This window comes from Pempheris klunzingeri, chromosome 19, assembly GCF_042242105.1.
Source record: "Pempheris klunzingeri isolate RE-2024b chromosome 19, fPemKlu1.hap1, whole genome shotgun sequence".
Lineage (NCBI taxonomy): Eukaryota > Metazoa > Chordata > Actinopteri > Acropomatiformes > Pempheridae > Pempheris > Pempheris klunzingeri.
The window spans coordinates 10,324,879-10,339,422 of record NC_092030.1 but is presented as its reverse complement, the minus strand read 5'-3'; the positions used below and the strand labels follow the sequence as shown (position 1 = coordinate 10,339,422).

Below are 14,544 nucleotides of genomic sequence, written 5' to 3'. Positions count from 1 at the left end.
ATACAAAGGCCTTCATTTTTTTGTTATTTTGTCAAACTGCAGTAATGTCGTCCTTTTGTACTGTGGATGTTTTGTTTGCTTTCATTTCAGTTCCATTCAACAAAAGGAGTCTGAAAAGGAAGTGAAGTCAGGGAAAATGCAGATCCTCTGCTCATTGTAGAATAGGCCCATCGGGGCAGCAGCTTTCCAGAGAAGTGGTGTCACGTTGCTAGAATAGTGGAGTTACTACAAGTTAATGGGGAGACTGTTAACATCTGTGTGCCCATGCAAAGCCTTATGTGAACGGTCAACAAGCTGTATCATCCAGAGATGTCATGTCTTTTAGGAGCTGTGAGACAAATGTATTACCTCCGTACCTTTGTCAGTCCCTTCCATAAACACTGCAATAAGACCGCCCCTAAAGTTCCATGCACTTGTCTGTAAGCTGATTCACTTCTGTGGATAATTGTTTCACCTTTGATAGTACCTTGATTATTGCATCCAACAAGTGTGTGGCTGTGCGTTCAAGCTCGTAATGATTGAACCGTTTTGGTCAGTAAATGTTTTCAATAGCAGGATGACGTGCTGTGTTTCAGTCTCAAGAGCAGACAGTTTCCCCCCCAGCGTCAATTGTCTGGGCAATTTTGACCTTGGTGGCATGCAGATGAGTACATAGTGAGTTGATGTCCTCAAGGATAGTAGCATCAACGGACTGCTGGCCACAGTCCAGTCTGGGGCGTAAATCACTTAAGCTTACTTAGAAAGACACGAGAAACAATATTTGGTCTTCTAGTGAACTCATATCCTCCACCTGTGACTACCCATTACACACAAATTGAACTAGTTTCTTGTTATGACTATTTAGTCATTTTTGTGGGTGCTGTTTTATCTAGAAGTGCACATATATTTTTTTTGCATGGTACCACAGCACATTTACTTTCTTGGGAGACTAAGGCCATTTGCAGCAAACAAACAGATCCTCAAACAGACACTCTGTTTATACAGAGTGTGAAGCAGTATGGAATCAGTGCATGGTACAGTTGTTTCTCTGTTCATCTTAAAGCTTGACTGGCTAGACTGCTATGTATCTCCTCAATGGCTGGGGGTCAAACACTTGAACCATGTTTTCAAGCTGCATATACTAAAAGATTATTATTACGTCCGACCCCTCTCATCTTTTTATTTGAAGAATATCAGCATTTAGCATCAAATGATTTTCAAATGAAGATTTAGAGTCCCACAAGTGCAACTGTTCCTCCGTCTGTTAAACTGCTAAATCAGAGTTTACATTCTAAGTACGCCTCAGTGTTCCTGTGTGGACTAAGCACTGAGTGTAAGACTGAGTGATTTTTTTTAATAAGAGCCCTGAAGCCACTTTTTCATGACATCAGATGTCATTTATGTTTTAGTATTTCTTTTGTTTGCTTAAATATTGTGTTTTGTTACTTATGTGAAGCTGTGAAGTTCTTGGGACGCAAGAAAAGTGACATGAATATTCTGATAAAGTGAAATCAAATAATAACCGTCAAATAGTGTGAACAACACGTTTTTTTTACTTTAAAGCTAATCGGGGAAAAATAATGGAAAAAAACAAAATAATGTTAAAGAGGTTGAAGACTTTGTGTCCTCTGTCTCCAGGCATGGATGAGAGGTTATGTTTGCCCCCGAGCTGAAGGCCTCTGTTGCCCTGACCTGTGCATCCCACCAGTCCCTTTGTGAGCATGTATCGCAGGAACGGACTCTCAGATGGCACCAGCATCAATTCAGTCACCTCCGAGGTAAGAACAAGCTCCTGTATTGCTCATTGTGATTTGTTTGTTCTAATCTGCAAAGATGAGCAAAGATTGGTTTTGGCCCATCACATTAGTGCATGCACGTATAATGCAGTGTTTATCAGCTCATGTAAATGGTAACTTCTCCTGCATATTCTGACCATATTTGTTACAGCTACTTTGAAAAGCAGTAGATTTGCACATATCATGCATAAGTTGCCATTATCAATACTGTCCAAAAAAGATTTTGAAATGACTTTCTGGGTCATTTAATCTCACACTTGTCTTCATTTTGTCCTGCACCCTCACAGACTTGATGTGATGACGATTAACATATCATGGTGTGTATATAAATGACAAAATTACTTGAAGGCTTCAAGCTGGAATTCTGTCACTTGGATACATATGTGTGTGTGTTTGTTTGTTTTTTTTCTTACTCATATTTAGTACATTGATATTTGTTTCATCACCATTTCCTAACAGAAGTTGAATCAAATAATCGCTTTAATAATTGCTTTACATGCAGGTCCCCACAGTGCATCGTGGAGATTTGGCAATGTGAATCTCTGCAACCTACGGTCACCCATTTGTAAAGATTTTTGTCCGTGATAGGAGAAGCAGAACTCCAGTTTTGTCCACAATTCCAGACGTTGCCCATTTTGAATCAGCCAAACTCCCATGATTAACTCCTTGCATACTATAATGTTTTTAATGCCTCTGTGATTTGCAGTTTTTCACGAGAGGCTAACGTCACTAACATATTTCAGAGCCTCCTAGACCGTCTTGAATTCACAAAGCAACTAGTAATGTCAGTCCGTGGCTCTTCTGGCAGCAGTACAGCATGGGAGTGAGTTCCTATGGCTTAGAGCCTGACTGAGAATGGGTTTTCCCACTGAGCTGTAGTTGAGTATAGCAGAGTGATGGTCACACCTCCTCCAATCCAGTGTTTAACACTGGAGACCCCCAGGGCTGTGTGCTCAGCCCCCTCCGGTTCACACTGTACACCAATGACTACAATTCCTGACATGGAGAGAACTCTGTTTTGAAGTTTGTGGATGCTACTACCACCATCAACGTCTGAATTGGAAACAATGATGAGACTTGATGCTGGGAGGAAATCGGCAACCTTGCAGAGTGTTGCAGAGAGCCCATAGGGCAGGGGTCATCAACTACATTTGTCCAAGGGCCAGAATTTTTCTCGGCAGATACTGTGAGAGCCAGATGCTCTTGTAAAATAAAATAAAGTAAAAATAAATATTGTATTGTAGTAAGTAATATTATTATTTGATATATACATTTTCCTTCCAAATTTTTGTTATTTTTTAGCCTTTGTCATTGTTAACAGACACATATTACCTGCACTGCAAGCCACTAGGGGGCGATTGCAATATTTTAGGCTTCATATCTGTGAGGCTGTCAAGCTGTCCATCACTGTCACATGCAGTGTCATAGTTTGTGGAGAACACTGGCAGGAGAAAGGCCTTCTGAATATATTTCAAGCATGAAAAATTGCACTCTGGAAGAGCCTCAAGTGGAAAGTTGATGCAGAAAATAATGAAGAATGGACTAATAAGTATGTATTCATGGTGCCAACTTTTAGAAATGCTGTACCTGTGTGCCTCATTTGCAATGAAACTATCGCTGTCCCTAAAGAATATAATGTGAGGCGTCACCACAACACAAAGCATGCAAGCTTCAAGGAGTCATATCCTGAACAGTAAGAAGAAAAATTGCTGCTTTGAAATCTCAATACTCCCATGCCAGTGGAATTATTAACCGAACTTCAACTGAACAAGAGAGGGCAACAAGTGCGTCTCATGCAGGCTGCCTGGGTACTCTCCAAGCATAACAAGCCATGTACCGATGCTGAGGTTTTTAAGGAGTGCATGGTGGCTCTTCTGGAGGAACTTGCCACTGACAAATCTATGGACAGGATAATTGCGTCTGTTAAACGGATACCTCTGTTTGCTAAAACTGTTGTTCACCGTGTCCATGTTTTGGCAGAGGATGTCCAGCGACTCGTAATTGATGAGATCAAAGAAGCCAGATACCTATCACTGGCTATTGATACTGACATTTCCCAAATTTTTGATGGCAAAGATTTCAAAGAGGAGCTGCTGGCCTTGATTCCACTGGAGGGCATTGCCACTGGCGCTATTATCTTTGGTAAGCTGGAGGAGCTATTTCAAAAGCATGGATTGTCATTTTAAAAAGTCAACCTGGTTGTCACAGATGGTGCTCCTGCCATGATTGGCAGAAACAGGGGACTAGTGAGCAGAATTAAGACTGTCGCTCCCAGCATTAGCGCACTTCACTGTCTCTTTCACCAAAGCATGCTGTGCGCAAAATTAAGTGGCGATCTTAAAGAGGTTATGGACAAAACAGTGAAAATAATTAACTTCATCAGGGGGAATTCAAGCACACAGCGAAATGTGTTCCAAAAATGTATGCCGGAATCTGAAGCCTCTCATGATGACCTTTTACTCCACAACGACGTGCGCTGGCTCAGGAAGGGCAAAGCACTGGAGCGTTTCGTTGAACTCAGGGATCAAGTTGTGGATTTTTTTAATGCAAAGTCAATCAAAAGCGGCAGCTGACCACCTGTGCATCATGCATGATAGAGAATACATGTGCAACGTTGCATTTTTACATATTTTCCCATTCGAACGCACTAAATCTACAACGGGAAAGAAAAAAACATGGTGGAAAAACTCGATGCCTTTGGAAACAAACTTGATCTTTTCCATGCAGATTTGTTGTCGGGGAAGCTGCTACACTTTAGCATAGTGGGTGACAATAAGGTCACAGAGAACATGAAGAAATTTATCACACAGCTGAGGGAAAATTTCTCTGCCAGATGTGATGACTTGGCCATTTCCAGGGATGTCATTGGATTCATGCGTGACCCGTTCACTATTGGCCCAGGTGGAGAATTCTCCACTAACGTGAGGAAGGTGATGCCGCTGGACGAGGCGGCTATTCAAAGTGAACTGATTGACATCCAGGCCACTGGTGACATGAAGGCTGCTCTCCGTGGTGCTGAAAGCTTGAGCGCCTTTTGGGTGGCTTGTCTCCAAGAGTATGACACACTGAAGACATTGGCCATGTATGTGCTCACCATGTTCGGATCAACATACACCTGTGAAGCTGCGTTTTCAAAAATGAACTGAGGAACTGACTGTCAAACCAGTCTTTGGAGGGCCGCCAGTTGATGCCATAGGGTATTATTATTAAAAACCTTTACTACCCTTGCAACAGCCTGTTCACCCTGTTGGTGTTTGGCAAGAGATACAAAAGTATTTGTCGTACCACTAGACTACAGAGCAGCTTCGTTCCTCAGACTGCAGGACTCCTCAGCTCACCCTCTGCATTCGTCAACTGTTTTCTTATGCAGCAATTGGGACTACAACTTGCAGGCCATTGTGCAAATCTGTGATGTAAAATGACAAATGACCATGATACCTTGATTTTGACCTGATGATGGTGCTGCATAAAAGGCCATGAGGGTCATTAGCATCATCCATTGTTTAAGGGGGATATCCATGCTGATATTCACGGTAATTTTACAAGTAGTTGAGGACAAAGCCTGCTCTGGAGTGTTGGATGGATGGATCAGCTTTTCTGCCCAGCTAGACCTGTCAGGGCAAAAAAGCTGTATTTGGTTGGTTGGTTTTGTTGATTAAAATACCTGAGCTGAGCCTTATTAACCCAGGAAGGATAAAAAGTCAAAGTACAAAGCAGATTTAATCAAGGGTAGATAAACAGACTAGTGCACACATCAGAGGTATTTATGCCATATTATCTGCTTTTACTGGGTGGAATCCTTGAATCACATACTATGCAAGTCAGATTTATTTTAATATTCATGTGTACAATGATAATGATGGTCTCAGCACTGCTTTTGTCTCACTATTGGACTCAATTGGCTTCTCCCAGACTGTAAATGAACCCACCCACTGTTTTAACCACACTGGCTTATGGTGTTGAAATTGAACAGTTAACAGTCTTTCCACATAACTCTATTCTATTGGACCATTACCTGATAACTTTTGATTTCTGGCTACTGGACTATGCACTATATGACAGAAAGGTCCTCACTAGATGCTTATCTGATAGTGCTGTTGCCAAATTTAAGGAGGTGATTCCTTCAGTATTCAGCCAGTGTGTCCCTGTGCTATGGATGACTGCTATGCTAATCTTAGCCCCTCCCAAATTGATTATCTGGTCGATAGTGCTGCAGGTTCACTGCGAATGATACTTGACTCGATCGCCCCTCTAAAAAAGAAGATAATTACAGAAAAGAGACAAGCTCCCTGGTATAATTCCCAGACACGCGAGCTCAAGCAATATTCGCAGAAACTTGAAAGGATATGGCGTGCCACCAAATTGGAAGACTCCCGTTTAATCTGACAAGACAGTCTTAAAACCTATAGAAAGGCCCTCTGTAATGCCAGAGCTGCCTACTACTCCTCATTAATAGAAGAAAATAAAAGCAACCCTAGATTTCTGTTCAGCACAATAGCCAGGCTGACAAAGAGCCAGAACTCAATTGATCCTTGTGTTCCTTTAGAGCTCAGTAGCAACGACTTCATGAGCTTCTTTAATGATAAAATTCTAACTATTAGAGACAAAATTCATCACCTCCTGCCCTCAACAGGGTCTGATCCAACTTCAAACTTAGGAATCATGGAAACAGCTGTTAGACCTGATGTGCATGTGGACTGTTTTTCTCCAATTGATCTTCCTGAATTGGCTTCAATTGACCTCATCCAAACTGTCAACATGTCTCCTAGACCCCATTCCTACTGGGCTACTTAAGGAAGTCCTGCCCTTAATTAACACGTCCTTACTGGATATGATCAATCAGTCTTTACTAACAGGCTACGTACCACAGTCCTTTAAAGTAGCAGTAATTAAACCTCTCCTGAAAAAGCCTACTCTTGATTCAGGTGTATTAGCCAATTATAGACCACTATCCAACCTTTCCTTTCCCTCAAAGATCCTGGAGAAAGTTGTAGCCAATCAGCTGTGTAATTTTCTAAACTCTAATAGTCAATTTGAGGATTTTCAGTCAGGTTTTAGAGCAAACCATAGCACAGAGACAGCACTGGTGAAGGTTACAAACGACCTCCTTAAGGACTTCTCTCTGTACTGGTCTTGTTAGACCTGAGTGCTGCTTTTGACACCATTGACCATCACATCTTATTGTAGAGACTGGAACAGTTCATTGGCATAAAAGGAACTGCATTAAGCTGGTTTAAGTCCTATTTATTAGATCGATTTCAGTTTGTACATGTTAACAAGGAATCCTCTGTCCACACTAAGGTTAGACATGGAGTTCCACAAGGTTCAGTGCTTGGACCAATACTCTTTATCTTATATATATGCTTCCTCTGGGTAATATTATCAGGAAGCACTCCATTAATTTCCACTGTTATGCAGATGATACACAATTATATTTATCAATAAAGCCAGATGAATCCAATCAGTTGAGTAAACTTCAAGTCTACCTTAAGGACATACAGTCCTGGATGAGCAGCACTTTCTGCTGCTAAACTTAGATAAAACTGAAGTTATTATGCGCTGCCCCAAACACCTTAGAGACACCTTTTCTACCAACATAACTGCTCTGGATGGCATTACTCTGGCCTCCAGCTCCACTGTGAGGAATCTGGGAGTCTTATTTGATCAAGACTTGTCCTTTAACAGATTTCTAGAACTGCCTTTTTCCATCTACGTAATATTGCTAAAATCAGGCCCATCTTGTCTATAGATGATGCAGAAAAATTAGTCCACACTGTCACTTCTAGGTTGGACTATTGTAACTCCTTATCAGGCTGCCCCAATAAGTCGTTAAAGACTCTCCAGCTGGTCCAGAATGCTGCTGCTTTCTGTGCTTTTCTCATCTCTCAGGTTCCTGTGGATCCTGGTCCTGGTCATGCTGCTGTGGTTCTCTGGCTTCATGAACCACTGCTGCGGCTCGTTGGCCACTTGTCATGTTTTTCAATATTACCATATTGCTAATGCAAATTTTTTAGTCACACTCCTATTGTTAGTGCTGTTAGTGCGTTTCAATAATACTATACTGCTAATCTTTTAGTCACACTCCTGTCGCTAGTGCTATAGTCACTGCTAGTACATTGGTTGCTGTTTGTGTTGTCTCTCTCTTTCTGTCTGTCTCTCTGTCCAACCTCCACCCAACACGGACCCTGACAGAAGCCGCCCACATTGAGCCTGGGTCTGTTCGAGGTTTCTTCCTGTTAAAGGGGAGTTCTTCCTGCCACTGATGCTTGCTCATGTGGGGATTCTTGAATCCTTAATTTTGAATTCCTGAATCTTTGGGTCTCTTTGGTTTTGGTCTAGACCTGCTCTTTATGTAAAGCGTCTTGAGATAATGCTGTTATGAATTGGCGCTCTATAAATAAAGATTGATTGATTGATTGATATTTTCAAGTTTCTGCTCTTGTGGTACACCCAAATTTAATTCTGTACGTTTTTGGAGTCATTGTCTTCTCTGGTGTGTATTTGACTTATTATTGGTGCCTTGTAGCATCTTTTAACAATGCGTTCCATTCAGTGTTTCTCACCAAAACAAACTGTTTGTATCATTGAGGTCTAACAAATGCTGAAATGAATTTCCTTCTTCATAAAACATTTGCAAAACAGATTTTTCTTAATCGTTTGAGTCTTGTATTGTTTTCTTGACTCGCTAGCGGTCTTGTCCATCATTGCCTTTGTTGGCCCACTAGTGTGTTTGTTAATGTGTTACTGCCGCCTGTTGATCACTAACATAGTGTGCAACCATTGGCTGGAGTGTGTATCGTAACACCTAAAGTTTCGTGTACGTGCACATCTGCTTGTGTGTCTGTGTTTTTGCATGTGCACAAGAACAAACAAAATCCCACACATCAAAATATTGCTCCGTAATCTTAATCATGGTCAAAAACTCAGACCTTTTGAATGTCCAAGGTTTAATGTGCGTCTTCATGTGTGTTTGTGATAGAGGCCAGGGAGTCATTATCGACAGAAAAAGACATCAAAAACAGTAGGATTCATTATGTGGGAAAAAGGAATATCCACTTTTATCTGACTGTTGCACTGGAGGAGATGCCTGTAAATCTCTAGGAATTATTCTGTGAACATTATAACTGTCCAAATCAAATTCTAGCTGAAATCCAGACATCCATCTCTGTCAGTACCATCGCAGACCTGGTGGAGGCATAATATTTTGTTACTCCAGTGCATCAAGTGTATAAAGAGATTTTAGGGTTATAAATGAATACTTGACTTGTGAATCAGCATCTGCTTTATTGGCCAAGTATGTGTACACATACTAGGAATTTGAATGCTTTGTTTTGTTACTCATGATGTATTTACACAGAAACAGACATAGCTAAGAACAAGGACAACAAAGGTAAACATAAAAATGTAATTATTGTGGAGGTGAAAAAGAGAGATGAATATACAGTATATCTTTATATCTGCAAGCCAAAATACGTTTTGCCAACTTAATTAAGACCGTACACATTTTCATGACAAAAGCTGTCCTTGTGACACTTGCTTACATAAGTATAGAGCACTTAGTGGTTGTGTAATGTGTTTGTCTCCCAGGCCAGCAGCAGCTCTGATTCTCTGGATGGACCTTGTGTGAACTACGCCAAGAGCTATGATGCAGTCGTCTTTGATGTGCTAAAGGTGACACCTGAGGAGTTTGCAGTGAGTACACTTCAGATGTCACGGCGTATTTGTGCAGCATACAGGACGGATCAGATCTCACCTTAAAGACCCAAACGTGTCATCAGACTACTTACCTTTTACACATGTAAATTAGAGCAGGTTGATGATGGCTCTCGGATTAAGTTCCTTAAAGAGGATGCTTTTAGCTCAGGAGTTTTAGCAGCGGCTGTTCTGTTGTAGGCCTGTAACTGGAATGTCTCCACTCATTTACTGGACAGCTGCAAGAAAATATGACAATGATGCCCCACTCCCACTATGTGTTTGTGAAGGGACATTTAAGACTGGATGCAAAACTGCTTACAGCTTTTGGCACTCACTGCTCTCAAATACAGAGAAGAGTAATGAAAACAATAATGAAGTTCTTATTGATTGCAGGGCTGTTGCAGTCGGAAATTTTTATGTTGCTTGTTCTAACATAATCCAAGAGATATTAGGCAGGTTAGAGCGGATCCATTTAAATATGTATTGTAATTGGTTTGCCATTGTAATTGGTTTATTTTTCTGTAGAAACGGTAGTAGTTAATGCTGTTTTCCACACAGTTACTGGTAGGTGAGTGTTTGATCAAAATCATTTATTTATATTTGAAGTATTTTTTCATTTCTTTGAGTTGCCTCATTTTAATGAACCTCTCCTAATTGCTCCTGTCCTCCCACCTGTGCACCACACACTCTGCACTGGGCACCAAAATACCACACAGACTGGCAAAGCCAATTTTAAGGTCAGGAAAATACCCAACTGTTGGAGTGCTGCTTGGTTGGTTGTTGTGAAGCCTTGACGGGGTAGTTGTAGCAGAGAAGTAAGAATTTTCTTGAAGTCAGGGTTTGGGGACAATAAGAGGAACTGTAGCTTAAGGCATCTCCACACAGGCTCCAGCGTTCAGTATTAAGGTATTAGCACTTGGACTGAGACACTACTTGAATCTGCAGCTGAAGACATATAGCAGTGCATCATATGGATTTATCATCATCATTGATGGCACATAGAGCCCATCAAAAGATGTAGTCTTGTCTAGCAGTTGTTCTTAACCCATCATTTCCAGAGGGAAATGACCAGCATCATAATTACATAATGTAGTTCAGCTGACATACATATCGACTGTGTATATTTTCCAGTGTTTGACCCCCTTTATGTTGAAAGATGATGTGTATTTCTTCCTTGTTAAACCAGAGTCAAATCACGCTGATGGATGCACCAGTCTTCAAAGCGATTCAGCCAGAGGTGAGAGAGACCCGTGCTATTAAGTATTGATTGGCCCTGAAGTGTTTTTCAGAGAACCCCTCAAGAGATCTACCCCACCCCACAGAATTCCAGTTAGAGTACCTCTCTGTTTCAAATACATTCCAGTGCTGCCATGATGGCCTTGACTGTTGCCACTTAGCTGAAACCAGACTGGCCTTAGTGCTTGAACTGTCCACATTAAACCCTGCTTATCCTGAGTTAATGTCAATAAAATTTCAGTCCATGTTCTGCCTTGAAGGATTTTCTTTCTTTCTTTCTTTCCACCATTTATGGTCCTCAGGAACTTAGAATTAGAAATTGACGCAAGTGAAGCCCCCACAGGCAAATGGTTTATAGTTTAATTCACTCATCCAGCATCCAGACAGATGTCTTCCAAGTATTCTACGGTTACAGCTGCACAGCCATGAACTTTATTTGTCCTATTTTATTTCTAAGAATGTAAGCTTGCTGTGTACATACAGTGGGTATGGAAAGTATTCAGACCCCTTCACTTTTTCCACATTTTGTTATGTTACAGCCTTATTCCAAAATGGATTAAATTCTTTTTTTTCCTCATCAATCTACACACAATACCCCATAATGACAAAGTGAAAAAAGTTTTTTAGAAATTTTTGCAAATGTATTAAAAATAAAAAACTGAAATATATGTACATAAGTATTCACACCCTTTATTCAGTACTTTGTTGAGGCACCTTTGGCAGCGATTACAGCCTCCAGTCTTCTTGGGTATGATGCTACAAGCTTGGCACACCTGCATTTGGGGTATTTTTCCCCATTCTTCTCTGCAGATCCTCTCAAGCTCTGTCAGGTTAGATGGGGAGCGTCGCTCATAGCTATTTTCAGGTCTTTCCAGAGATGTTCAATGGGGTTCAAGTCTGGGCTCTGGCTGGGCCACTCAAGGACATTCACAGACTTGCCCCGAAGCCACTCCTTCGTTATCTTGGCTGTGTGCTTCGGGTTATTGTCCTGTTGGAAGGTGAACCGTCGCCCCAATCTGAGATCCTGAGCGCTCTAGAGCATGTTTTCATTCAGGATGTCTCTGTACTTTGCTGCATTCATCTTTCCCTCTATCCTGACTAGTCTCCCAGTTCCTGCCGCTGAAAAACATCCCCACAGCATGATGCTGCCACCACCATGCTTCACCGTAGGGATGGTATTTGCCAGGTGATGAGCGGTGCCTGGTTTGCTCCAGACGTGACGCTTGGCATTCAGGCCAAATAGTTCTATCTTGGTTTCATCAGACCAGAGAATCTTGTTTCTCATGTTCTGAGAGTCGTTTAGGTGCCTTTTGGCAAACTCCAAGCGGGCTGTCATGTGCTTTGTACTGAGGAGAGGCTTCCGTCTGGTCACTCTACCATAAAGGCCTGATTGGTGGAGTGCTGCAGAGATGGTTGTCCTTCTGGAAGGTTCTTCCATTTCCTCAGAGTAATGCTGGAGCTCTGTCAGAGTGACCATCAGGTTCTTGGTCACCTCCCTGACCAAGGCCCTTCTCCCCCAATTGCTCAGTTTGGACGGGTGGCCAGCTCTAGGAAGAGTCCTGGTGGTTCTGAACTTCTTCCATTTACGAATGATGGAGGCCACTGTGCTCTTCAGGACCTTCAATGCTGCAGAAATTTTTCTGTACCCTTCCCCAGATCTGTGCCTCAATACAATCCTGTCTCGGAGGTCTACAGACAATTCCTTTGACTTCATGGCTTGGTTTCTGCTCTGACATGCACTGTCAGCTGTGGGACCTTATATAGACAGGTGTGTGCCTTTCCAAATCAAGTCCAATCAATTGAATTTACCACAGGTGGACTCCAGTCAAGTTGTAGAAACATCTCAAGGACGATCAGTGGAAACAGGATGCACCTGAGCTCAGTTTTGAGTGTCATAGCAAAGGGTGTGAATACTTATGTACATGTGAGATTTCAGTTTTTTATTTTTAATACATTTGCAAAAATTTCTAAAAAACTTTTTTCACTTTGTCATTATGGGGTATTGTGTGTAGATTGATGAGAAATAAAAGAATTTAATCCATTTTGGAATAAGGCTGTAACATAACAAAATGTGGAAAAAGTGAAGGGGTCTGAATACTTTCCGTACCCACTGTATATATGTACATGCATACGTACATACATACATTGCCATGGTAACACCATGTCCACATCCATGGTAATGGTTTCCTTTCCCATTTTTAAGTGGGACAGCTCTTTTGAAGGCAATGTCTGTCTGTGGCTTTACATTAGCGTGTTTTGAGCATGTTAACGTTAGTATTTAGCCAAAAGTGCCACTGTGCATAAGCACAGCCTTACAGAGCCACTAGCATGGTTGTATACTCTATGATATGATTGTATACACTATGATGTCCTTTTGTAAAGCCTGTAGTTAAGTTTAAACACTGCTCAGGTCATCACTTATGAAATATGATCTAATTTGAGGGTGTTCCATATTGGCACAAATGACCAGCTGTTGTTAACTCCAAAAATGTGGTATTACCATCATTACCATATTTTGGAAGAGCTCAACGATTTCCTGCTCCATAAATTTGTTGTCTCAGCCACTGCGCTCATGGTGGTATTGGTATTGTTAGAAGATGCCTAAATGTGTTGGTTAATTTGGTTTTCTGGTTGGCAGGAGTTGGCCAGCTGTGGATGGAATGGGAAGGAGAAACACAGTTTGGCCCCCAATGTAGTTGCATTCACACGCAGGTTCAACCAGGTATGTCACTACACTATTTCTCAAGAAATTGCACTTAACAAATAATAGTTACATCAGTTACAGTGGGGCAAAAAAGTATTTAGTCAGCCACCAATTGTGCAAGTTCTCCCACTTAAAAAGATGAGAGATGCCTGTAATTTTCATCATAGGTATACCTCAACTATGAGAGACAAAATGAGAAAAAAAAATCCAGAAAATCACATTGTCTGATATTTAAAGAATTTATTTGCAAATTATGGTGGAAAATAAGTATTTGGTCAATAACAAAAGTTCATCTCAATACTTTGTTATATACCCTTTGTTGGCAATGACAGAGGTCAAACGTTTTCTGTAAGTCTTCACAAGGTTTTCACACACTGTTGCTAGTATTTTGGCCCATTCCTCCATGCAGATCTCCTCTAGAGCAGTGATGTTTTGGGGCTGTCGCCGGGCAACATGGACTTTCAACTCCCTCCAAAGATTTTCTATGGGGTTGAGATCTGGAGACTGGCTAGGCCACTCCAGGACCTTGAAATGCTTCTTACGAAGCCACTCCTTCGTTGCCCGGGCGGTGTGTTTGGGATCATTGTCATGCTGAAAGACCCAGCCACGTTTCATCTTCAATGCCCTTGCTGATGGAAGGAGGTTTTCACTCAAAATCTCACGATACATGGCCCCATTCATTCTTTCCTTTACACGGATCAGTCGTCCTGGTCCCTTTGCAGAAAAACAGCCCCAAAGCATGATGTTTCCACCCCCATGCTTCACAGTATGGTATGATGTTCTTTGGATGCAACTCAGCATTCTTTCTCCTTCAAACACGACAGGTTGAGTTTTTACCAAAAAGTTCTATTTTGGTTTCATCTGACCATATGACATTCTCCCAATCCTCTTCTGGATCATCCAAATGCTCTCTAGCAAACTTCAGACGGGTCTGGACATGTACTGGCTTAAGCAGGGGGACACGTCTGGCACTGCAGGATTTGAGTCCCTGGCGGCGTAGTGTGTTACTGATGGTAGCCTTTGTTACTTTGGTCCCAGCTCTCTGCAGGTCATTCACTAGGTCCCCCCATGTGGTTCTGGGATTTTTGCTCACCGTTCTTGTGATCATTTTGACCCCATGGGGTGAGATCTTGC

At 41.6% G+C, this 14,544-nt stretch overlaps 1 protein-coding gene across 1 annotated transcript in view; it reads left to right on the top strand.

Moving 5' to 3' along the window:
• Positions 1–14,544, top strand: part of LOC139218567 (ras-specific guanine nucleotide-releasing factor RalGPS1-like) — an 89,245-nt gene that overhangs the window by 14,689 nt on the left and 60,012 nt on the right. The window contains exons 2-5 of the mRNA XM_070850189.1: positions 1,618–1,757; positions 9,363–9,467; positions 10,657–10,707; positions 13,345–13,428. Of these exons, the coding sequence (XP_070706290.1) occupies positions 1,701–1,757; positions 9,363–9,467; positions 10,657–10,707; positions 13,345–13,428 (297 nt within the window). The 5' untranslated portion in view covers positions 1,618–1,700. The remainder of the gene's footprint in view (positions 1–1,617; positions 1,758–9,362; positions 9,468–10,656; positions 10,708–13,344; positions 13,429–14,544) is intronic.